Here is a 26042-nt window from a genome sequence, read left to right as displayed (position 1 = left end):
CCAAGACTCTCCTGGGAAACCGTATCATTTCAGAAACATGTTTGTAAGAATCTGACAGAGTACTTGAGTAAGGTGCTTGCTCGGTAAACAAATACTAAGTAATTTTGCTATCACTTTCCTTTCTAGAACTTTCAAAATAGATTTTAATTGCTGTGTTATAAAATTAATCCATATGCTTAGTTAGAACACACTACTGTTTCTCCCACAGCATATTGCCCTTTCCTGAATAAATGAAATAAATTGACTTTTAAAGGGCTCTTACAAACTCATAATGCAAATTTCTTCTTTAAAATATTATATGTAGATCTGTCCTGCAAGATTTAAGTCTTGTGTTTTATGTATAGCTTAAAGATGACAAAAAGTCGACTGTAAGAACAGGAAGGTCATCATTAAAGTCTACAATATCCAAGAATTAGTTTACTACTGGATTTAAGAAGCTATTTTTCTTTTCTAAGAATTGCTCCACCACTTTAGAAGGAAAAAAAAAAGGCTTTTCTGCTGATTGTTAAACACTTGTTAGCACTGAGATACTACGTCTGTGGGATATAGAGAGACAGTTGCTGGTAAACATTTACTTTAACACGTTAAAGTCAAAGGCACTAAATTAGCAATGTCAGCTCACATAAACTGTAACGACAAAAGCTAAGTACTGCTATTTTCAGCACAAGTTTGAGACACGTGCAATAGGACTAAACTTGCCTTGCATTTCAGTCTTGCACAAATGTAAACTAATGGGGGCACTTCACATACAACTTGGCACCCAGGCACTTCCATCCCAGAAGTGCAAGGTCATTCCTGGCAAGCACGTGTACGCTGCGTTACAGACCACGGGAAGGGTGGGAAGGCAGCGGCACCTGCTTCAGGCAGCACAAACTGCCCAGCACGCTCTCACGCACTAACAGGCTGATCCAAGGTCTGCTGATGTCAATGAGAAGTCTCACCCTTGAAACTTCTCCCTGAACCCAAGTGTCATCAGCTGACTTCAAAGGTTTCCAGCCAAATTAAAAGTGTGCTTTTTTGGATTTTAATTTTCTACATGCAACAGTCAATCTATGTCCGCTAGGCCTCACAGTGCAGAACCTGTTAAAAGTTTAAAATCTTTCACACCTCGTTCAAGTGCCTTCCTTATATTTTTTAATGATTTACAAATACCACACATCAATAGCCACCTGTGTTATCACAGGTTTTTTTTTTTTGATGTAGATAAGACTATGTTTGGGCTAGCAACTTTCTGTTCTATATAAATACAAGACAAATCTAACAATTTGCATCCAGCCCTGTACATGTTAAAACAAATTAGCTAATAATTTGATTTTTCTTCCGTACATCATAGCAAAGACATTTAAGATCTTTTTAAGAAAGGAGATAAATATTAAAAAAATATACTTTGTTAAAATACCTTATGTAACTGGAATACATCTTAAAATAAGTACCCCTACTCTAAATGACCTGGTGCAGTAAACTAGAACAGACAGTACTAGAAGTAACCCTGTGTCCAGCAGCAACTTCATTTTCACAGCATGATTTAGCACTTGGTGTATTTTATAACTAGAAACTACAATTTGCATTTCCATACTACCTTCTGCCTGAGAATATGAAGGAAGTTTACAACCTTGTGATAACCTCCTCCCTCCAGAGGCAGTCAGACTAGTTAAACAGCTGCAGAAACAAAAGTACAGTGAGATTTCTGTGACTTGCCCGAGGTCAAAGAGGAAGACGATGGCAAAACCAGCCTGATACTCTTTCTCCCATGTTCAACTCACAGATCTCCATTCTCTCTGTAGTGATCCCTGACCTAAGTCACTGTATAATGTACTTTGTAACACACACTATCTTTTTGTGTGCAGCATGTTCCCAGTAGCCCAAACGGACATGCAGTCTAGTAAACCAAGGTACACAGGACAAAAGGAAATGGAGCTACTAGTTATTAATTTGAGATATGACCTCTTACCAACATATCCAAAACAATTTACAAGTTAGGCTTTATCATCAAAATGGAAGTTTTATTTCTATTTTCAACATGAAATACAATAAAATACAGTGTTTTGCTGACAGACATGCTTTTCTGCAAGATCGGGCAATTCTGTCTTGTATATTCTGATTTTAAATAGATACGAGTCCTATTTTAAGCTTTTCCTGTACTCTGACATTCATTGTAATTTAACTTATTAAAAGCAGTATTTATAAAGCACTGTTTGCAGGCTTTACATAACTAGGCAGTGCTGACATACAACAGAAGACAACAATTACTCCATTTTGGTTTATCAAGTGGTAAGTTACATATGCGTTTCTTCAAAATTCAAAAGCTAGCTTCCGTGGAGTCATGAATTGCTTCACCATTTCATCTGTGACCTGCTTCCGTCTCTCTTGATGAGCTGCTATCAAGGGCTGCAATGTTTCAATAAGAACCTTCTTCAGCTCCCCTGTGAGCAATTCCCCACTTGTGTATGCCTGTCAAGAAAGTGTTGATTGCTAAATATGGTGCTATATGGAAAAAGACTCAGAGACAAGTATTTCTTTAAAAGCCTGGCCCTAGCAAATACAGATTTGGGTGTCTTAAAAATAAGCACATGCCTTAGAAGATCACGTGGTACCGTTCTGAAAATAACTTGCAAAATTGCCTGTTGCCTTTTAAAAGATTAAGGCAGCTTTCATTTCATTTCACGTTTCATATGTGACAAGTTGTATGGCCTGAATAAGCTACATTCACAAGAATTTAACTGGGAAATCCTGTAATTATTTGCAGGAAACTGCATGTTTTTCTCCCCAGAATCCCAGTTCAAATAAAGTCACCCTAAACTGTTTTCTGCAATAAGAGGTACAAATTCTCATATTTTTCTCTCATTGCATTTGGGTAAGAGGTTAGATGTGATTAAAGTAACCTTTTTAATAGCAATGACACTCAGAATCTATGTTCGCACTAGCCGCCATGTTCACAGTTGGTAATCTCTTCAATTGCTCCGATACTGAAAATACTTCAGCTGGAAGCAGAGGCTAACAGCTGACTGGTTCAGCCCTGGTAAGAAACCATGGCTGAGGCTGTTCAACTGGGATCTGAAACAGCAATAACCGTGATAATCTTACCTCCCTTTGTCATCAAGTCATTCGTAACACCAATTCAAGGTGCAACTGTTGTTGATGCTCACTCAACAACAGCAAAGTACGTTAACACGAATGTTAACATGAATGAACTGAATTGTTGTAATTTCAGTGGTGGGTTTTTTGGGGGGTATTTTGTTTGGGTTTTTTTTTTTTATAAAACCACTGATACTACTTTCTACGCATATCCACTTCTGAAAGCTTCTCCCTCTGGCACTGTAACTGAAACAGCTCCACTAATGCTGCTATAAGCTGTGACTTCACGTTCTCTAACACAGTTCTGAGGCAGCACTGCGGCAAGCTGCTGGCTGTGGTCTAGGATTTGAGCTCTGCAGCAGAGTTACGCTGATATTATTGCAGTGGCTGGACACTAATGGAAAACTGCTTGATATGTCAAACGTGGTCCAGATTTCCATAAGGAATTTACAACAGTTTGCATGGGGATTAGTAGCTATCCAACCATGCTCTTGTGTGGGAAAGGGTAGAAGGTTGGAGAAGAAACTGTAGCTCTTGACTTTCTTGCAGCTGTTCCCTGTAGGAGAAAGCTGATAAACCAATGTGACATGGGTGCTATCAACTACAGACACCGCCTTCCAGAGAACGCATACTGCCTGGTATTGATGATGATCACATAGCTGAAGGAAGTGAAGTGTCTTGCTACCACCCCTGGGGATAGAAGTCGGCCAGACAGATTTAAGGAAAATGCAACTTCTATGAATCAGTTTTTGCTTGTGATCAGTGAATCAATTCCTCATAGCTATTTCATTTTTGTGATACAAAAAACCAGCAAGCTTTAGACATGAGCTTTTGTAATTTTGCAGAGTATTTAGGTACCTTGCACATCATAAACAGGCAGAGTGTATTATACAATTAAAACAACATTAATCCTAAAGTGGCCTCATTTGAAAGGTGGGGGAGATATTGTCCCACACAGTGTCAGAGATCCTTATGAAAATCCTAGGGAATTTTTTTTTTTTTTAAAAGAAGAGCTAGAATGACCTGTGAGAAAGAAGAACATTGCAAACAGAGGTCTTCAATATTGAAACTTGTAAAGGATGGAGAGTGCAAGAATAACACCACAATTACCTTCCCGGAGAAGGGTCACAGGAGGACTTAGTTACAGCTTTGTCCTCACAATAAGGAAAGAATAATATTATCTTCAACTTGGCTACTTACCTGCTTCAGTTGTTCAAGCCTGTCATCATCTTCTAGGAAGAAAGTCAGGTACATAAAAGATACGTCAACATCACAGTTACCTCCGTACTTCCTATGCTCTTCAATAGTATCTCTGCCTCCTGAGAAGGCATGCTTGTTAATCTGAAACAACATAATGACTTTATGAGTTCTACTAAATTCTGGATTACTATACTGTAAACAGAGGCGTATCACGATCCTCCAAATTCTATACTAAGGACTAGCTGAAGGGTGATTGGGGCAAGTTAATGTAGAGCCTCAGTACTGAAGCAGGGAGGCAAAAGGAGCTCATTAGAAGCTGGCAGGGAAAAATGGCTATGCACACACTCCCCACACTGCACAACCAGACCAAAAAATAAACCACCCGAGATTCAGTCAAAGAGGTTTTACATCCGTTTTGCTGATGTTGTTGCCTGTTGGATAGAATTTGCATTTACAGGAAATGTACTTTATGTAAGAAAAAAAAAAAAAAAAGATACTCACTTCATCAAGAAATTAATTTTGAAAGAGATTAAGAAGGCATGGAGAATTTTTGAAGAAATCCTAGAGGACCTAGTCTCCTCCTTTTCTCAGGGAAAAGGAAAACAAGAGAAAGCAAAGTTAAAGATTACAGACCCCTGGCTAGAATGGCTAAAATGAGACAAATGCCCAAGTGTTCAGTCTAAAAATGGAATATGTGCTGACTCTCCCCCCCTCTTCTTAAGCATAGCTTCCTAGGGGGACATGAACTCCACTGGTTAACAGATCTACCTGCTAATCCATTCCTGGTAAATTCAGAAACCACCAACCAATCTGAAAAATTTATACATGTTTAGACTTCTGAGAGGATGCTAATCTTCCCACAAATTCAAAGAAAATTAATTGCCAGGAAGAAGAAAAAAGTATTTCTCAACCATAAGCTGAGCTTTCATTTGGCTCTTGTATCTTTTCAGATATCCTTAATCAGCCAAGAGACACACATGCATATGAAATAGATTTTTTTTTTTAGTTCCAGTACCTAAAAACTGATTTATATTTACAATTTCTGAACATTCTTATAATCTGTATGACTGTCTAGTGCTTTTTTGAATCTTTCCAACCACGTTACAGATGATGTGGCAATGAATTACATACAAAAATGATGCACTGATGAATATCTTAAGAAGATAAACTGCCATCTGTCACATTACATCTATTCTTATATTGTAGGACAGCCTGAATAGCTGTCTCAGTAATATGTAAAAAACTTAGTTTTACAGATGTTTTACACTTCTCCTAACCTGTCTCCTTACTAGATTTTGAAAGGCTTTGTATAAATTTTTTTTCTATGTATGTCCCTCATTTCTTCTTACTAAGGTGAGAGGGATTAAATACAATATGCCAGGTGAAGGCACATTACTATTTTATACAAAATGTTTCCTATATTAATCTCAAGCTCATTTTTTACATATTCTGGCACCTACTTGTTGACTGAGTGTGCCACTATCTATAGTGATCTTTTCCCTGAATTAGTACAGGCTTAGAATCTAAATAACAGTTTCTAAGAAAACAAGCAAATATTTGAGCTGCAATTTGGTGCTGATAGGTGAAATAAGAATAGTTTATTATAATGTTGCCATTCATCTCCTTAGATTTCCCAGAAGCTTCTCAGCCTTCTGCAATACCTAGTAATTTTTCATCTTTTATTACTTGTAAGTTTTGAACCTCCTCACTTAGCAATGTCCTAGTGATCTGACAAATGCTGTAAGCAGTGATTTTTTTTTTCCACAGCAGTGGCTCTCTCTTTTTAACATTCATCCATCACCAGAAGCCACCTTTCCTACTCTATTTTATTTTTTATTGGCCATAACAATATTTGGTCTTTCACTCAAGTTCTATTTCCATAAAGACTTCTTTCTGATGGGCTTCTGAAGCTGAAATAAATCTCAGTTTGTCCTCCATTACTCAATACTTTACATTATGTTCAGAATTTTCTCTTTAGAGCTTTTATATTCCAGGTAGCTAGAACTGTTTTGTTATTTTTCCAACTAGTTTAAGGATAGCAGAAATAGGACTTATTAACTGGACATAAGGCATCTTGGATCTCTTTGCAGATTACCAACTACTTGTCAGAAAAAAAAGGAACAATATTACCAATATTGCCACTAACCATGTATTCCTCTATTCTGAAATTCTAGGATTTTTTAAAAAAGCAGCTGCATAACTGCGCATATAAATTGGAATTATTATAATCCAAACATATGAAGAATTCCAGTTCTTCAAAACAGTACTGTTTAATCAGTTTTTAGATAAGATAATGAATCATTATGAAATTACTGCAGAAGAATCTGACCTATATATGGGTTTGTTAACCATTAGAGAATTAATCCAAGCCCACCTGGCAGAAATAACATATACATCTTTTTACTTGTTTTGACAGATAGTTATTTAATAGCTGATTATCATGCCTATAAATACTTTTCCAAAGACTGATTTTTATTTATTTTTTTTAAATACCATAACACAGGTGAACTTTTGCCAAACTAAATCATCTGACACTGGGTAAAAGGGATTTTCCTCTGAGCTAGAAGGGGAATTAGGAATATTCTCAGATAGAAGAAAATACCCCTTGTAAAACTTAGCTGAAATTGAACATAATATTTATTTGTGAATTGGAGGAACAAGTGCATGGCAGCAGCAGATGCCCAAGCAGCAGGAAAAGTCTGACCTGTGTTGTAACTGCCACTGTGCAAAATTTGGTGCTCCCAGCATGGAGAGGCAGTCAAGAGAAAGAGCTGTTATATCTGATTTACATCATGGACTGTCCGATTTCAAAACTATGGCAACATAATACTTATTTTTAGAACATGAGCCTCCACAGCTCTTATTCTTACACCACTGCTCTGCAGATATCAGATAAACAAATCCAATGTTTTGTACATTACTCTAGGTAATGTTTGTACTGTTAGATGTGTTGGCAAGGCAAAACACTGTATTTGATAGTCTAGCTAGATTTCTGTAACTTAGTCAATTCCTGAAGATGCTTTGCAATGAAACGTATGGGGAAAAGGATATAGATATGTTCAAAGAAAACATTAAAAAAATGCCATTGTAACAGTGAGGACCACCACTCCTCTTTGTTATAAAGCTTTGTGCTCTCAAGTTTTGCAGGTCCTTACCTTTGTCTTGATTTGTTTGGGTGTATCAGTGAGGAAGATGGAGGAGTTCGGGTCACTAGCACTCATTTTTGTCTGTGCTCCTTGCAGAGCTGGGAAGAAGACAGAGTGCAGTAAGGCTGGTTTAGGCTGTCCAATTCTAGGTGCTACATCTCGGGTCATTCTAAAATAAGGATCCTAGAATAAACATCAATAAAAGCACAGAATAGAGTTGGAAAATGTGATTTAAAAGCTGATTAGCACTGACTTGGTCATCCCATAACAGGTGGTCTCAAAGAAAAAAACCACCCCAAAACCCACAAAACATTCCAGAACCTACTTCCAATCCAGTTCATCCAGAAGAACAAACAAACAAAATTCCTTTTTTTCATTTCCATAGTTTTGCTATACACCAATTCCCTCAATTAATAGGCATATTTACAAAGATGTACATGAACTCAAATAATTGTGAAAACTATGCTTAGTACACCTGGAGATGGATGCAGACTAAGATGCAAGCTTCCTCCCAAAGCATTTAACAACCAACACAGAATCTGAATTAAAACCATGACAAAGCTGGCAGTGTTGTGCTGATGATCTGACATAAACCAACTGCAATAATATTACTACCTTATATTGTGGCTGATGAATGTAATTACATCATCTTCCAGTGACTCTCCTTGTGACACTAAAATAGCTAAAGATTCAGACAGTGCAGAATTTGATTGCTAGAAACAATACTTATTTAAAAGTAATGACGCTCCCACTGTCATTTGTAGACCATGCTCTTCCAGCCCTCTCTCTATAGAACTGAATTGTTACGGTTCTGCCGCCTTTCTGGCAAACTATTTCAATGCTTCTTTATTCTTCCTGATAGAAGGTTTTTTCCCTGTGGTTCAATGTAAATCTCCTGTGCTGCAAGTTAAGCTTATTACATCTTGCCCTAATTACCAGGGAGATGGCCAACAGTTTCTTCCTACCCCCATGTCAGTATACTTTTGCATAGGTTTTGCTGTCTTTGCTGTCATAGGTGTCAGCTCACTGAACTGGGTTGAGATCAAGACAGATCCAAGACTGGCAAGAATGAGTAATGCATGAATACATCATTGTTGGGTTAAGCCTTCATTTTTGTCAGGACACAGCACAACACCCTTTCATCTCTTCCAGCTTCTGTCCCAGAAAGGTGCTTGCAGAATGTTTTACAGCTATTTTGATATATCAGCATGAAGCTTGAATGGTACATTACAAAAACAAATCCATGAAAAGCAAATTAAGTAATATGATTTTCTTACCTGATCGATAGCACATGGGATAAGACACTGAATGTTCTCCTTGCCATTAAAGATCTGTGGAAATGATGAACTGAAGGATGGAGCAGCTTGAATAGCAGGAAAACTGATCTTTCCTAGAAAACAATAGGTTTGGAAAAGCCAAGAAGCCAATATAAGAATCATAAATAGAACTTTTTAAAATATGTAAAATGCACATGTGAATCATTCAGATACTCAGTTGAAGACCAATATCTATCTTTAACAAGCAGTGTTGTCTTATCTGAGGAAACTTTTTCATCTTTACCTTCTATGATGTCAACAAACCTTCAACTAACACAGAAAAAAAGGCAGGCTGTGATCACAAAAGTTCCAGAAAAGGTTCATCAGTGCATACTTTCTTCACCATTGAACTATCTACCCTTCTCAGAAATACAATTGACTATATCATCACCCTGAGCTGCTCATTTTTTCTCTTTGTGAGAGAATGACAATAGAGCTACTTATCAGGCAAGTTCCTCTCTAAGACCTTAGAAGTACCACTATATGCATGCTGTACTTGTGAAGCATCTCAGATGTGCCTAGTTTTCTTTTTTATACGGTGCTTAATCTCAGTGACCAACCTGCTTCCCTGATCAAAATCCTCTCAGAAAAGAAAGCAAATAGCAGATTTTTCCAAACATGTAATAAAGTCATTACCACAATATCAACTTTTACTACTTCTGTCTTAACAATGCTCTAATAATCTGTTCCTTGGCAAGAATGAAGGTTGAAAAGCCCAGTTACTGGTCAAAGAATGGTGTTAGTGCTCAGGAACACCAAGGTTTTAATGCCATCTTTGACACAGAATTTGTTTTTGGCCAGTGTGATAGAAACCTGCAATCGCAGTGAAGTAAATGGAAGACAGAATTATCCAGCACCGTGATAATTAGGCTTTTGAGCGCTTCTTAACTTTTTCCATGTATGTATATGTGTGTGTGTATTAATATAACTTTTTTTGAAGACAAAAACTTCTATAATAATTTGGCATAGCAATTTCTAGGAGGCATAATTCACTACTATTAAAACCAATCTTTACATTAAATCATTATTAAAAAAAAAAAAAGAAGAAAAGAAATAGTTCTCTATCCTGGGCACTTCAACATTGGTGTTTTGTACTTTGCTGTTACTTAGGCCAAAAAGGTAGACATCATGCTAGAAATTTCACTGTAAAGTGTTTTCTATACTGAAGGAACCACAATAACACCCTTTTAGAATCAGCCTAGAAACATGGATTTTCCTGCTTTTTCTATCCGTTTAATGAGTGGCAGACACTGATCTCTTTAAATTATTACTTTAATAGTGTCATAGAGAGTGCAAGCAAACATCACTTCTAGTAATCATCGTATCATTTCCTACCAATGCAATCACTGTCTGTAAAGCCGAAGATTCCTTTCACTTGGTTAAATGTAACATGCTTCTGAACTTTGACGATGTTTCTGTAGAATCCGGTACTAGTTCTGTGAGAAAGGAAGTGGAAAAATAAAAGGAGAAGTAAGAGCAGAAAAGTGTAGGTAGAAACTTTCACTCCAAAAGCTGAGAATACCAAAAAGCCTGCAGGATTAAATCGCACTGGTTTGGACTTTTTGTGGCCCATTGAGATGATAATTAGAGAATTATTTACAAACAAGAATTTTATACCTTGAAAGTTTAATTTATTCTTCCCTCCCTGCGACATTTACTGCCCACATTTTTCATCACAATTAATTGTCTAAACACAGAAATATTTTGATTTGGAAGTGATGCCAAAATGCCTCATGGAGCCTGAAGTTTACTTATCTCAATGCTTCTCTGTGAACTCAGGCAACCTGAATGGATCATGTAGTTTTCATCCCATACAGGACACTGTGATTCACCAAAGGAACAGTAGCTCAAATCCTCCAAATTCTCATATTCTACAGGCTAAGTTCCCTGGTTGGACTTTCTCTGTCACCAAATATAGCAGCAGCATTTCCAGATCAAAAATAGCTCAGCAACTTCTTCCTTTTTTATTTCTGTTGAAGAGCTGAAGCAAAAGAAACAGCAGTTCTGACATGCCCTCATTCAGCCACAGGGCAGATCTGTGTTAATGCAACTTTTCTAAGGCAGCAAAGTCAGGGGAGTGAAAGGAGGAAAAACTGCTTTGTAGGCTCCACATTCTAGGGGCTGTATGTTATAGAGCGCATCTCAAACATATATTCCCTAATCCAAATCTTTAAGGAAGGTCATCGCTCCACATGGAAGAACAAAGAACAAAGCCAACAACTTCAGTTCTGAACTCTGCCATAAAACTTCTTCCTTCTGAGAAGGCAGTTCCAATAGCAGTTCCTTTTTCTTAATTCTTCTTTAAACTTTATTCAAAGCTCAAATCATAATCTTTCATGCTGTGTTATTAAATTAATTGACCACAACAAGCTGCTGAAATGCTTTTCATTAATGCAGATAAAGTGTACACACATCTCAAAGATTTTGATACCATCTTAAATTAGTCTGGAGGTTTCTTGGTGGCTTAGGTATTTTTACAATTTAGCTGGTTTAATATATTCTTCATAATTTAAATTTAAGCATTGTACTCAAGTATTTGTTCATATGTTATACAGAAGAATGACAATAGTATATACATAAAGTGTTAGTAGAAAAATTAATAAGTTTCTATTTTAAGTGTTGTAAAACTTGTCTTAAAGCTTCCAAATTTAGATGCATTTATTACAACACTGCTGGCTGTCAAAGCTGGAGAGAAAATACACTTTTTTTTTTTCTCATTACAATGCCCTAAAGAAATGTATACTTACCCCAAATAGTCTAAATCAGAAAATATAAAGGTTTTATTGATGTCAAAACCACATGCAATGATGTCTTTTGCATTTTCTCTAGCATACTCATATGCCTTCTCAGTTGTTAGGTCCTTCCAAAGGTATTTCTCATCATCAGTTAACTGTATAACTAAGGGAACATCAAATACTTCTTGCAGCCACCTAATAAAAGCAGAAGGATTTTATCTCAAAGTTATTTAAAATGAAGATGTAAATCACACAGCTAAAACATTTTTATACATTTAAACAAAAGTATTTAAAGAGGTTTGCTTCTCTTTTCTTGTATGCATATGCAGTTACGTTTGTGTGAACAGAATAAGCATTTTATACAGATTATACTGACAACTTACCTGGAAATAAAAGACTCATTGTTTCCTGTACATACGATAGTGGTCACCATTTGCAATGGAAACAGAATTCAAGAGACTTTCAGCTCTGAGTCCAACGTCTCTGTGTCCTGCTGCTGCAGGCACCACGCCACAGAGTAACGTTACTGAGTCTCATCATAAACTTGTTTTTAAGAGGAACAAAACTTCTAAGGAATGCCACAGGGCTAAAGGTGCAAGGAAGAGTGCTTTATGCTGGTGATGCAGGGATTACGATTATTTTAGTGAAAAGGTAAGATTGCGTCTTTTAAGTTCATTAATATTCACCTCCAAAAAAACAGAACTCCTTGCAATGCACCATTTTGGCAGTTCCATAAACTATGTTCAACATTTCCTTAGAAAAAAAAATGTTTTGATTAATACAAATGGTAGAAATAACTTACTTTGTAAATATAAATGGGATAAGATGACCAACATGCATTGCCTGAGAAGATGGCCCTCTGCCTGTATAAAGGTAAAAGGACTTCTTATTTTCATAAGCATCAAGGATTTGGTCCATATCTCTAAAGATAAAACAGAGAAAACATGATGCAACTCCTTAGGAAGAAACATCTACAGCAAAAAGCTTCTATTCAAAATTTGAGTACTTTTAAAGCCAAACACATTTGTAAGTAAAATATAGTATTCTAAGTGTCCTCGAAATAAAAATATTTTGTTTGTTCATTTTTTTAATTTAAGAAAAGTATTGTCTCCTTCAGTCTCCATTAAAAAAACCTCAAAGAAAAATTAAATTAAGAAGTAATTTAAAATTTAATATTTAAATTAAAATAACAGAATGTGCAACTTTTAAAAATTACTTAATTATATAATAATTTCTAAGGCTGCGTAAAACAGAGCTGGGAATCATTTCCCAAATAGGTTTAAACAACAAGCTTGGACTGGTCTCTGGTGAAGGTTATGCCCTGAATTACGTTCAGGCACTTATTTGAAATATGCTAGCTGCCATAGGCCAAAACCCCATGCATGTTAACAATTAAACACTGTAGATGACTGGCAGCTGGTGCTTAAGATTATTCCCTGAGTCTTTTTTGTGTAACAATACAGATGCACAGGCCACACAGAGCCTCACTGAAATCAGCAGTGACACCATATGAGCTCTGGAGTTCTCTGCTAGGCCAGCTCCTCAGTCTGGTTCCTAATGCAAAGTCAAAATAGAACCTGTACAAAGCAAAGATTCTGTGCACGTTTCTTCAATTTGGGATTAGTGAGGCCATATCAGAAACTGATGCAACCAATGTTGCCAGGGGAAAGCTGCAGTAGTTGCTAATTACAAATTACACAGTTGGTTTACCTCGGTGATCTTTTACTGGTTACAGGCTTCTCCCAATAATACTCACAGAAAGTCTACCTAATTGGGCCTTTTTGAATTTTGAAACAAGAAAAACTCACCTGTGAGAAAAAAAGATTCCTCTGCGTAGAAAGCGGTGAGGTTTTTGCCCAATAGCTCTTTCTATTCGATTGATCAGATCTGTGTCAATTTTACTGCTGCCAAACCGAACTAGAAAACGTAAAAAAGAAAATAGAAAAAAAAATAAGCATAGTGTAGGTACAAACAGATTGTGGATTTACCACAAGCATACCAATGCAGCATAGATTAAAAAGGACAGCTCCTTCAAGTCTCAGGTAAAAGGTAAAATGGCCAGATTTTCCTGATTCTTACGGGAATCCCAGCAGTTGCCTCTGATACTAACTCTTTGCTAGGAGACCCAGTCTACTCACAACCTGTAGTATCGCTCCATCCATGACTGATTATAACTGCAGCCTCCTTATAGCAGGAGTATTGATATTCAGAACAAAAAATATTCCAAAGAAACACAGTGAGGTCAATAACTTGGCCTCTGTAAGCCATGGGATAAAAATGGCTGTGAGGTTTTGAATGTTCATCTCTTGATGTCTACGTTTTCTGCCCTCACATCACAGTGTTTTTCACTTTCCACCCGCAAATACGCTTCTGCAAACTTCATTCTTCTTTTACATGGATATGACTACAGACACTGCTCCCCTCAAGAGGTTTGAAAAGGTAATGCATAACACTCTCCATTGCAATCAAATAAGACTTATTACTTGGTGGTTTAGGAAATCAGCTGAATAATAAAACCACATTTTCAGATGTAGTAATTTCTTTCAAGAAAGGTTTTGACAAAACAGCTATTTTTTTTTCTATTCACAATAAAACTGAACTGGAGAAGTTTTTATTTCTTCAGTAAAGCTTCCTATACTCCAATGCCAATTCTTGGGCCCAAATAAGCAGGTCAATGCTCCATGATTTGGACTCGATTGAAAAAATCTAGACAAGAATCTACTCTTTGCTACTATTCTGCTCTATTCAGCGTTTGAACAACTTGCACTGTTAATTATTGGAATTGCCAAAGTATTCAAGATAACAAACCAGACTCTGGTTGTTATGCACAGCATTACTACAAAGCTATATAGTCATTAAACTTGCAGTTAGTAGGAATTCATTACTAAATGAGAGAGAAAACTAGGCATATTATCATAGAACGGTTTGGATTGGATGGGACCTTAAAGACCATCTAGTTCCAACCCCCCTGCCGTGGGCAGGAACACCCTCCACTAGACCAGGTTGCCCAAAGCCCCGTCCAACCTTGCCTTGAACACTTCCAGGGATGGGGCATCCACAATCCATCTGGGCAACCTGTTCCAGTGCCCCACTACCCTCACAGTAAAGAATTACTTCCTAATGTCTAATATAAATCTCCCCTCCTTCAGCTTAAGGCCATTACCCCTTATCCTATCACTACACGCCTCTGTAAGCAGTCCCTCTCCAGCTTTCTTGTAGCCTCCTTTAGGTACTAGAAGGCTGCTATAAGGTCTTCCCAAAGCCTTCTCTTCTCCATGCTGAAAAACACCAACTCTCTCAGCCCTCTGTTTATCTTTGTGGCCCTCCTCTGGACTCATTCCAACAGCTCCATGTCTGTCTTGTACTGGGGACCCCAGAGCTGGATGCAGTACTGCAGGTGGAATCTCATGAGAGCAGAGGAAGAGAATCCCTTCCCTCAACCTGCTGGCCATGCTTCTTTTGATGCAGCCCAGGGTACAGTTGGCTTTCTGGGTTGCAAGTGCGCATTGTTGGCTCATGTCCAGCTTTTCATCCACCAACACCCCCAAGTCCTTCTCCTCAGAGCTGCTCTCAATCCCTTCGTCTCCCAGCCTGTATTTATACTGAGGATTGCCCTGACCCATGTGCAGGACCTTGCACTTGGCCTTGTTGAACCTCACAAGGTTCACATGGGCCCACTTCTTGAGCTTGTCCAGGTCCCTCTGAATGGCATCTTGTCCCTCAGGTGTGTCAACCACACCACTCACCTTGGTGTCTGCACCATTATCCAATGGGAAACAAGTTCCTGCTTACAATTGTTCATTCACTCCAGGTGAATCAAGCAGGATATGACACAAGGGAAGCACTGGGCCCATCCATTGACTCTTTGAAATAAATACCACTAATAAGATGAATGCTAGTACACAATTCAGCAACCAGCACTTTAATCTGTACGTCTTCTGAGCGTTATTGCATCTGTTTGTCCTAAGCAAGCCTTAATTACTGAATTAATTTCTTCCTAGCAATAAAATGCATTACAAAATGGACAAGTAAATATAATCTGGATGAATGCTAAAAAGAGAACAAATGAACATGAAAATGTTTGATTCAGCAGAACAATAGCAACTGGTAAAAGGCTAATCTTACAGAAACAGAAAACACAACAATGCCCCAGACTAATTGGGGCTAGACATCCTAGAAATATTTGTGTACTGTTGTAGAAAGTGATTAAAAGCTCTCTGGTACATAGAACACTTCACTGGAAATGCCTAAATATCTTTATTAAACATTCAGACTGCACAACTCCCTTTTCTTTGCCCATCTTCACCTTTCCTGTTAAAAAACTGGATAATTTTTCCCTACCTATTTCCTCTTAGTCATCTTATGAGGGCGTTCAAAACATTTTAGGCTCTCAATCCACAAAGACTCTACCTTCCTAACCAGCTTCTGACAAGGACAGGCTCCACTCCTTGACAAGCTTTTAAAAAAATCCTAGGGTGCTTTTGCTCTCTAGTGTTCTAGCTTTTACCAAAAGACAGCTTTCAACTTGCTGTACGTAAGTCCTGAGAGCTGCTATTTTCAAAAGCATATCTGCATTTACTGAAAATTTATTGTGTGCTTTTCCTCTTTGCCATTGCCATGTTGTATTTGCATACAGAAAACTAATAACCTACTACTTGTTGTACAGTATCTTTAATGACGAGGCCAGTCTCCACTCGTGGCAACTGGTAGAGGTTCCTGGGGGCTGGAAGAAAGCAAGTGTCACTCCTGCCTTGAAGGAGGGCATGAAGAAGGAACTGTGGAACTACAGGCCGGCCAGCCTCACCTCATTCTCTGGGCATGTGATGGAGCAAGTAATCCTGGAAACTGCTCCCAAACATAATTAAAGACATGAAGGTGACTGGGAGTAGTCAGCATGGATTTATGAATGGCAAATCATGCCAGACCAACTTAATAGCCTTTTATGATGACATGACTAACCTAGTAGATGAGGTGAGGCCAGTGGATATTATCTCAGCTTTAGTAAAGCTTTTGACACCATCTCCCATCTCATTCTCAGAACTAACTGATGAAGTCTGGACTACACAAGTGGACAGTAAGGTGAACTGAAACCTGGCTGAACTGCCAAGCTCAAAGGGTTGTGATCAGCAGCACAAGGTCCAGCTGGAGCCCAGCGTTATTTGTGTACCCTGGGGGGTTGATACTGGGGGCAATATGATTTAACATCTTCATTAATGATGTGGGTGATGGGACAGAGTAGACCTTCAGCAAGTTTGCAGATGAAACAATACTGGGAGGGTTAGCTGATACAACAGATAGTTGTGTTGCCATTCAGAGGGACCTCAGCAGGCTGGAGAAATGGGCTGACAAGAATCTCATGACGTTCAACATGTTCAAAGTCCTGAATCTGGGGAGGAATAACTGTACACTGGTACAGGCAAAGGGCCAACTGTCTGGAAAGCAGCTTGGCAGGGAAGGACCTGAAGGTCCCTAGGATCCTGGTAGACAAGGAATTGAACATAAGCCAGCAATGCACTTCTGTGGCATTGGAAGGTCAACAGCCTTATGGGCTGCATTAGGAGCAGCACTGCCAGACCATCAAGGGAGATGATCCTTCCCCTCTACTCCACACCAATGAGACACATCTGGAGCATTAGGCCCAGTTCTGGGCTCCAGTATAAGAAGGACACGGACATACTAAACTGAATCCAGCAAAGGGCCATGAAGATCAAGGGCTTAGAGCCTCTGCCATACAAGGAGAGATTGAGAGAGCTGGGATTGCTGAGCTTGGGGAAGAGAAGGCTCAGAATGGATCTTATCAATGTGTATAAATATCCAACTAGGGAAGATAGGTGGGAATAAAGAAGACAGCATCAGCCTTTTCTCAGTGATGCCCAATGAAAGGACAAGAGGCAACAGGCACAATTTGAAATAAAGGAAATTCCATTTAAACATAAGAAAAACCTTCAAATTGTGCGCATGGTCAAATATTGGAACAGGTTGCCCAGGGATGTCATGGGATCTCCATCTTTAGAGATTATAACAATCTTACTGGACAAGGTCCTGAGCAGCCTGCTCTAGTTGACTCTGCTTTGAGTAGGGGGGGTTGACTACATGACTTCCAAAGATCCCCGCCAACTTCAAACATTTCGTATCACTTGCAATATTCAGCTCAGCATGGTTAGCATACAAAGTTCATTCTCACTCACCCCTCTGCTCCTTGCTCATGTTCAAACAAAAAAATCCTCTAGGGATGTTCATGACTAGTACCTACCTAACAGAACCATTCTTCCCACAATATCTTCAAGCTATTTTGTTGTGTAACCATACATTGAAGAGCACGTCTAGGACAACCATTTGAGAAGAATATCCCTTTCAATCACATAGTGCTTTTTGCACTTTCATTTCTTCTATGTTTGAGTAAACACAAACATGCTGGCAACTTTCTCTGGTACCACTAGTAAATAAACAGACTACAGGTGGCACAAAAATTTCCTTTATGGTAAGAGCTATCAGATGTCAAGTTCTGGAATAATATTTTTTATTACAATTTTTAAAAGAAGGAGGAAGAGGATGAAGTTTATCAACAACAAGCAGTAACTTTTTCATTTCCTGAAGTGGATAGGTTAGTATTCTCTGAAAAATTTCTAACGCATCGCTTAGAACAAGCAAAATGACTCTTCCACCAAATTCCATAATCTGCTAGCAGTGTAAATAAGTAAAAACCCTTCAGACTAACCCACCACTGTAGGGTAGGTCAAAAGGACATACATGTACACACATACACAAAAAGTTACTGGAAAAACAGACATTGCTGTTAGGCTTTAGCATGGCTTTAGAAAATTGATTTACAGTGAAGTCATGCTAGTCATTCTAGAATAGTCATTCTAGCATGACTCTCTCAATCTTGAGATTGTGCCAATACAAGTGTTGTACTCTTCCCACTTTTCTACAAGACTTAGAACCCCCCTGAAGAAAACAAAAAACCTCCTGACTTCCTACACAAGTAACAAGATGATCTTGTCCATTTCTAGATTCTAACAATTATCTTTCCTCCTTCTCCCCTGCCAACATATCTTTCTTTGCAAACTTTTCCCTTTCCAACATTTTCTTTCTCCTATTACCTTCTGCAGACTAAGCTAATATGCACATACATTTGACAGAATCTTACAAAACATCACACTGAATCAAAAGAATGCTGACGTAAGCAACTGACCTCCCAAAACCAAACATACTGTTACTGACACATAAGGGGGTATGCTCTATGGTGAGAAACAGGCTGCTAAGCAGACACGAGCAATGTGCAACTGTTAAAAGAATTTCACTGAGGTACTAAATTTGGATTGAAGATTGACAATAATTTTAAAAAAAGCAAAAATAGTAAAAATTAATGACTAGTTCTCTCACCTGTTTCTATGTTAGACTCAAACAAGCTATAGAAAGTGGACTGTAAAACAAATAAGGAAATTAACTAAACTTTGCAAGTGTTGTAACATCCCTGTCTAAAATATTTTCCATTACATGGACGTTTTTTGAATAAACTGCATCTTTTTCATCCCAACCAGCACCTGTCTGCTTCATAGTGTGTCTTGTGATGGAGTCATTACACTTAGAGATTTCTGCATTAGTTTTGGATCATCGCTGCAGATGTGGAGCAATGGTATGACCAGGTACACAGCCTGGTCAGAATGCTCTAGGCTCTGGCTGTTCTGCATCACAGCCACAGAAGATGCAGATACTCAGTCACAGTGTGTTCATTAACATAATTTCTAATAACAGTTCTTAAGCCAAAAAACAAACTGCGAGTAAAACTTCTATTTTAAACTGAAAAGTTCTTTGCTAAGTATTTAAATCCTCCATAGGAGATCCCTGCCCGGGATATTTTCAATTCCTACAGCAAATCCTTTAGATATATGAATGCTAAGATTAGACATAAATTAAATGATACCTATGATGGCTTTTATCAGGATTTGTTACGATCCCTTGCTGTTTTTGTGGTCATTACGATCACTTGACATAAATTTCATAGTAGCAGTCAAGAAAGAGTTATACCTATGAGTTTGTCATAGTCCACGCCTTTAGCATTTGATGTTTGCACAGTCCAGGGGTCCACAAAATCCTCATCCTCTTCTTCAGTTGTACCATTGTTTATTAATACAAGATCTCTTGGAGGCAAGCCTGCCTGATAATCTTGCCCTGTTGTTGTTTTATACGACAGTTTTAATGATAGTAGCATCCTCACTGCTGCATCAATTTCATCCTGAATAAAGGGAAAAAAAAAGCTGTTTGACTTAACATACTTAAGATAGACAATTACATTAATGCCCCAACCCTTCAAATTCCTGACTCCATGCTTTGACTATAATTGCATTATTCATAAATTCTAAGCCCTTTTTTACAGGTTTGCAGCATCACTGCCAAAGGTAAAAGATAAGCAAATAGCAGGTGATTGTTTCCTAACCAGCAGAATTTAGAGCATTACCATTGCCGAGATATTGAAAGCACCTCTGTCTCACTTTTCAATTTCTGCCTAAAGAAAAAAAAATGCTTGCCTGCTTTTCAGAAGTATAACAAGCTTAACATTTTAAGCACAAATTTCTCAGATATATAAATATAATATAAATGATTATCTAATTTACTTTACAATGCTTTTAGTGGTTCACCTTAAAATAATTTATTCATTACAATTCATTGACAGACTTGAAGACAAACTAGAACAAAAAGTTCTTTAAAACTTTCATTGTTATGACTTCTTCAATACAAAGCTATTGTAACACCTCATGCAAGCAATAAATAGATCAACACTTTATTCGACTCCCAGTTTTCAAGGCTGACTCCCACAGGCAATACCCTAAGAAAGCCCAGATTAAAACAGAGGTCTCTTTGCCAACATAGTGATGACAGAATAGGGAACTTGAAATTAATGGCAAATTACTAAATTACTTAAGGGAGATTACACAGGGACTGCCACTACAGTTACATGAAGACATATTTGCTAATGTATACAATAATGCATGGAGAAAAAGATTTTAATGAAATATCTAAAACCAGGGAAGAATGCAAGTGATTTAAGTTTTACTTGATAACCAAATACCCTGGATCCTGTCTCATAGCACGGCAACTGGCTGAAGCAGACTTCTAAGCCTACGACTCTCTGCTCTTACTTTCAGGATTAACATTTTGCTCTTGCTAGTGACTACCTTGCTCCAGGTTCACAAAATGAACATAAATATTTTTAACAAGATTTTTTTCTTACTGAAATACAAAATATATCTCAGAACAATCATATTCTTCAGCACTCAAAGACAGACCTAACTTGAAAAAGGACTGGTTCAAAACATGAAATGGAAATACCTTTGGTGCTTTTCCTGCTTTCAGTGCTCTGACTTTCTCTCCTTGTTCAGTTACTCTTTCAAACAGCTGAAGTGGACTCAGATATTTCAAATCACAGTTCGGACTATCAGCCATGCTGCCAGACTGCACAAGATCTGTTTATTTACAATTCAACTAAATACGTCTTCCAATTCTTTGGCTTGTAGATTCAAAACAGCAGCAGCAACAAGGAGAACTGTGGGGCAAAAAATAGTGTGTTTTATTATTCCATGTATATCTTGAAGATTAGATGAACAGAATAAGAATATAAAAACTATACCAACCCCATACCTAATTCTATTAATATCAGATTGATAAATGTGGAGACATCAACACAATGAGCTTCAGTTTCACACAGAAATGGACTGAGAAGAGTACCAAATATATTTAGAGATCACTCTTAATGTTGTTTGCCTACATATTTAACATTAGAAGACCTTTTCAAAATCAAACTTCTGACAAAAGTAAAAGTAATTAAATATACAAAAGTACAAGTAATTAAATATACGTATGATTAAGAGCATCTCAGAACATTTGGTAGAGGTTATCTGATTCCCGATTAGTTAATGTTTTTGCACTACTTGATACCCTGTTAAATTCTGAATGATAATGAGATTTTTATGGAATTTTGTCTTGATATATGTAATATAGTACTTCAGCACAAAGATGTACAAGAGAAAAGCTTAGTCATCTTCTTTACTGCCTTCCTCCAGAGGTTACAAAACACCCTGATGATTAGTGAGAAATGCTGCTTTCTAAAGAACAATCAATCCCTGGGTAAGCAATACGCTGTAAATTCAAGGAACTATTTGTTTCTCAGCAGTACACAGGAAAAATAACCCTAGGAGATGGCTTAAGATGATGAGACAGCAGTCTTCCTGTGTCCAATATACCTTGATCACTGGGGCTTCCTAGCACAGAGCACACCCATGCTTCCACAACTGGGTTTCTCTCCCAGGCTAACATCTATAACGTCGTATATATTACCTATAACATCATCTGAAAGTATCTTAGCAGTCTCTTAATTAACAGCAACCAAGACTTTGGAAAACTACAACTGCAGTTTATAGTACACTAACACAGGAAGCACCGAAAGTTAAATAATGCTGTTAAAATATTAAGTAAGCATACAGTTTCTGTTATCAAATGCATTAAAATAATTTTCACTCTACATAAAAAATATTTTGATTTTTGTCCCATCAGTTATAATCTAAAATGTTACAAATAAGCTCTGTACTTAATTTTCATGAATACATTGAACACCTCTTAGCAATTTCTAAGATAGGAAGCTCTTGTAACATTGCACTGAATTAATTCATACTTTACTACACATGCCTCCCATAAAGGTGGCACAGCAATTCATGTTATCCCAGCAATTTCTTCCTCTAATTTACCTGATAAATTGTCTTCAGATAATCTCTGATCTAAAAATATATTTTTATTTATGTCTAAGAAATCCAGTGAATCTGTTATCAATCTGCTATGAGTGAAAACTCATTCCAACAGTCAAGGCAAAATTTCTTATTTTAAGAAATCCTTATTTTCAAAAATTACTCATGCTCAGCAGCTCTCTGAACAAAATCATGAGGTCTTTATAAGCACATATGATCTGAATAATTTAAAAAAAATAATCAAGCATCATGCTGTTTAAATATTCAGAACTGAGGATAAACAAGCATTAACTTCATACTAGAAGAGAGTTTTAAAACCATTATGGTTCTGGCTAGAGTGAGCTTTCCATATTTACACAGAAAAAAAGAAAAGTGTTAAAAATGGGTAAGGAGGACACCACCTGTCAGCAAAACAACATTGTAAGTGAAACTGCAACTATCCCAAATGAATCCATTTGAGATGAACGTACCACAATAACAAGGTACACAGAGAAGCATATAGAGATTTATAAAAGAATTTCATAAACCCTGAAACTGTTAAAATAAGATAACAGTGCAGATCCTAATGACAAAAGTGAACCGAGGGAAAAGTAAATTTTCCATGAAAACTATAATTGCAACTTGGCCAGGGTTGTAAAGTGCTGCCTCACAATCTGATGTGGTCGATTTATGCAATCATCCAAGCTATTGTATAGCTTTTGTCTTGAGGAAAGTGATGCCATCTTAACTCACAAACTGATGCTTGTTTTACATGCACTGTACTCAGATGTGACAGTGACAAATGCAATGCAAGTTGAAAGAGAAAATTAACTTCATACTGAGTTGCAATCAGTGGTGTGTTGGAAACACAGCATTCACCCTAAGCATTCTCTGTCACACCATGCCCATGTCCATGAAGGAAGAACTCCGTGCCCACATAAAGTCCTACTGACTTGCAAAGGACTATGTCTCTCTGGAGAGACTCCCTACCGTATTATTGATCCATTGCAATGCATGGAACATGAATAGATTGAAATTACAAGATGCATATGTATCTGAAGTGATGCATATGTATCTGAAGTGAATCATAAAAACCGTTAATAAAAAATCATGTTCATTTGGCTCCCTTTTCCCAGTATTAAAAAGAAGAACCAAAAGCATATAATAATTGCATTAGCTGTTCAGCAGTATTTCAAAGCCTTCCTGCTACAAAATAATCAACCTAATCACAACCTTGGTTGTATTTACATAGTATATATTTAAACTGTAAAAAGCCTTCATCTGTCTATAAAACTTACGAAGGTTGCTTTGCAAACTTGCTGGTTACCAAAACAGATCAATCATTAAAGCTTTGTCAGACAGCTGCAATATTCCCAGATTTCAGCTTCAGTTGAATACCCTGAGAAAACTGAGAAGTGTATACATCCACTTGCTAATTTAATTTCCTTAGTCTATTAACACTGATACCATACTTAGATTACATAATTGACTAAAAAATAAGACTAATATATTATCAGTAATACATAAGTTTTTAACCTAATCTCGATACCTTCACGCTTGATTATTTGCAGTTTGACAGTGTTATTTTAAAGAGATAATTTGAAGCATATCAAATAATTCTCTGATGTATTCCTAAAATTTACTTACATTCTTTTATTTGGATACTAGTGTTTTCCTCTTGTCCTGGTTTCAGGACAAGACATTTAACTGGAAAAGAATGTATATAGAGTAAATTCATATTAGAAAATGTTTACGACACACCTTTTCTGTAGGAATACACCAGTTATATTTACTGGCTTCTAATTTTATAAAATAGAAAAAGGTAAACAGGAATTATTCTTTGGTGTAGAATAAATCATGACTGAGTGTTTTAACTTAATTCCTGAACGTACGTTCTTACTGATAGATTGCCTCCATTCAGAAAGGCTGAAATGTCACAGCTGAGACTCAGCACACATACTTGAGAGCGGTAAAACAGAAAGACTCTTTAAAAAATTTGAAATATGATAGATTTAAGCTGAGGAAAGAATCCCAAATGAAGGTGCAAGTTCATTAAGAAGTAGCAAAAGTAACTGAGTCACTGCAACAAGAGATGAGGACATTATGATTATAGAATGCAAAAGATATTGACTGCTATCTAAAACTTATCTCTATTTACCTCAGTACTGTCCTTATTTGCTGGTGGAATTCAAGCCAGGCATTCAGTAATATGGAACATAGGTCTTTATCTTTTGAAATTCATAAATGTAATTGTGAACCATTTAAAAGAAACAACTGAATATTCTGCATTTTATCAGGACATTTTTTTCTTGCTTTCTTATTGGTATTAGGAAAACCAACAATCTCAGACACATTAGATACCATCTACAAACAGATTTGGAGGACAAAAATGATACATGGGAATCTAAGAATGGCAGACTAGGACATTTAGGACCAGAGTCTAGGATGAACTTAAAAGCCTCAGTTTCACAGTGTGAACTTGAAAGCCAAGAATTGTGTGCCTTTTCTATCTATGCAATGCATGGTAACTCATAGTGGGTACTGCTCTTGTGACTGTTTCAGAATATTAAATAGCCATGAGACTAAAGTCAAGAGTAATTCTTGCCATAGGTATCAGAGGACAACTGTATTCTCCTCTTTCCAGTTGCATGACAATCACAGATCTCTGATAATTTTCACTGTTTGCTATCTGATTTGGTAAGTTAGAGACCTGAGAATTAAAGAACAGAGTTTCATGTTATGTTAATAAGAGCTCTTTCATTACAAACATTGCACAAAGGTACATCAAGACTTCCAAAGACAACACTAATACAAAAGTCCCCCCAAAATTTTTATGAATGAATGAAAGAATGTGAATTCAAGTCTAACAGCACTTATGTTTCTGAAAACTGTTTTGCTTCCTAGAAATAAAACAAAAAATGAAAAGCAAAATAAAAGCATCTAGTATGTACGCAGATGTCATGTTAAACATGCCTTAAGATACAAGCTGAATTTTATTGTAGACCTACCTTCCTAATCACGGTAATTTATCTATGAAAATACAATAAAAGCGTGCAAGACGATTCCCTGCGATGATAACATGACCACTCAACCACTCTCATCTGAACAAAGTCCAACATGAACCTTTATTATACTACAGCTGGTAAGAGCGAAGCTCTTGTGCAGGAACAGTTATTCATAAAATTAACCAGCAAGGCAATGTTTCTAACCCTGGAGCCCACCACACGCCTGCCCGGGCAGGGCACAGGCACTCGCCAGCTCTGCCCTCCCTGAGCTGGGCCGCATCTTCCAGCGGCCAGGTCTCCGCTCCTTGCCCCGTTTTTTTTCCCGGGAAAAGACCTTTCTCTCCCGACGCGTTGCCGACGTAGCCCCGGGGGCTGCGGCCCCGCAGGGAGCGGAGGAGAAGGCCCTCCAAAGCATCGCTATCTCCCAGAGGGAGGGAGGGAGGGAGGGAATGTGCCCCGCAGAGACCGCCGCTCCCAGGCCCCGCACCGGCCACCGGGACGGCAATAACCGCCCGAGAAGCCCCTCTCCCGCCCGCCGGGGCTCACCGAAGCCCCGGCCCGGCCCTACCCGGCACAGCACAGCACAGCTCACCTCACCGCTCCGCTCCACTGTCACTGCCATTGCATCACCCCCAACTGGCACGTCACTCACGACTCCCGGCTGGGAAACGCACACCCCCGGAACCATTGTTTCCCTCTGCCCTCCCTGCACCTACAGTCACCACCCAACGAAGCGCCCTCCACACTTCCCGCAGCGGTGGAGGAAGGACTCCAACGCGTCCAGCAAGCTGCGGTCTGACTGCCGCCCCTCCCAACACGCTGTCCCTGCGGGAGGACGGTGACA

General features: G+C 38.0%; 1 protein-coding gene across 5 annotated transcripts; it reads right to left on the bottom strand.

Moving 5' to 3' along the window:
• Window positions 1-1982: 1982 nt before the first annotated feature.
• Window positions 1983-26042, bottom strand: WARS1 (tryptophanyl-tRNA synthetase 1). 5 transcript variants are annotated; one of them, XM_075753547.1, is made up of 12 exons: window positions 25791-25836; window positions 23841-23900; window positions 20806-21019; window positions 19504-19711; window positions 13281-13389; window positions 12275-12394; window positions 11485-11667; window positions 10073-10173; window positions 8699-8811; window positions 7431-7604; window positions 4276-4416; window positions 1983-2451 (listed from the first exon to the last, which is right to left on the bottom strand). In XM_075753547.1, the coding sequence occupies exons 3-12, from the start codon at window positions 20917-20919 to the stop codon at window positions 2293-2295; spliced, it is 1422 nt and encodes a 473-aa protein (XP_075609662.1). In that variant the 5' UTR covers window positions 20920-21019; window positions 23841-23900; window positions 25791-25836; the 3' UTR covers window positions 1983-2292. The 5 variants fall into 5 exon arrangements, with proteins under 5 accessions (XP_075609662.1, XP_075609664.1, XP_075609660.1 ...); XM_075753549.1 differs by lacking the exons at window positions 23841-23900; window positions 25791-25836 and adding an exon at window positions 25915-26042; XM_075753545.1 differs by lacking the exon at window positions 23841-23900 and having other exon boundaries at window positions 25796-25891.

The sequence above is a fragment of the Balearica regulorum genome, chromosome 5 (assembly GCF_011004875.1).
Source record: "Balearica regulorum gibbericeps isolate bBalReg1 chromosome 5, bBalReg1.pri, whole genome shotgun sequence".
NCBI lineage: Eukaryota > Metazoa > Chordata > Aves > Gruiformes > Gruidae > Balearica > Balearica regulorum.
Note: the sequence above shows the minus strand (reverse complement) of the source record. Positions and strands in the feature narration are given on the sequence as shown.

What these genes read in the sequence shown, in the direction of transcription:
- WARS1 (XM_075753549.1), bottom strand. Translation starts at nt 20,919, where the DNA reads ATGGCTGATAGTCCGAACTGTGATTTGAAATATCTGAGTCCACTTCAG. An exon ending in TCTGATTTAGACTATTTGGG is followed by an intron (nt 10,174 to 11,484) that starts GTAAGTATACAT and finishes CCTTTCTCACAG; the next exon opens with AACTAGTACCGGATTCTACA. An exon ending in GGCTTGAACAACTGAAGCAG is followed by an intron (nt 2,452 to 4,275) that starts GTAAGTAGCCAA and finishes CTTTCTTGACAG; the next exon opens with GCATACACAAGTGGGGAATT.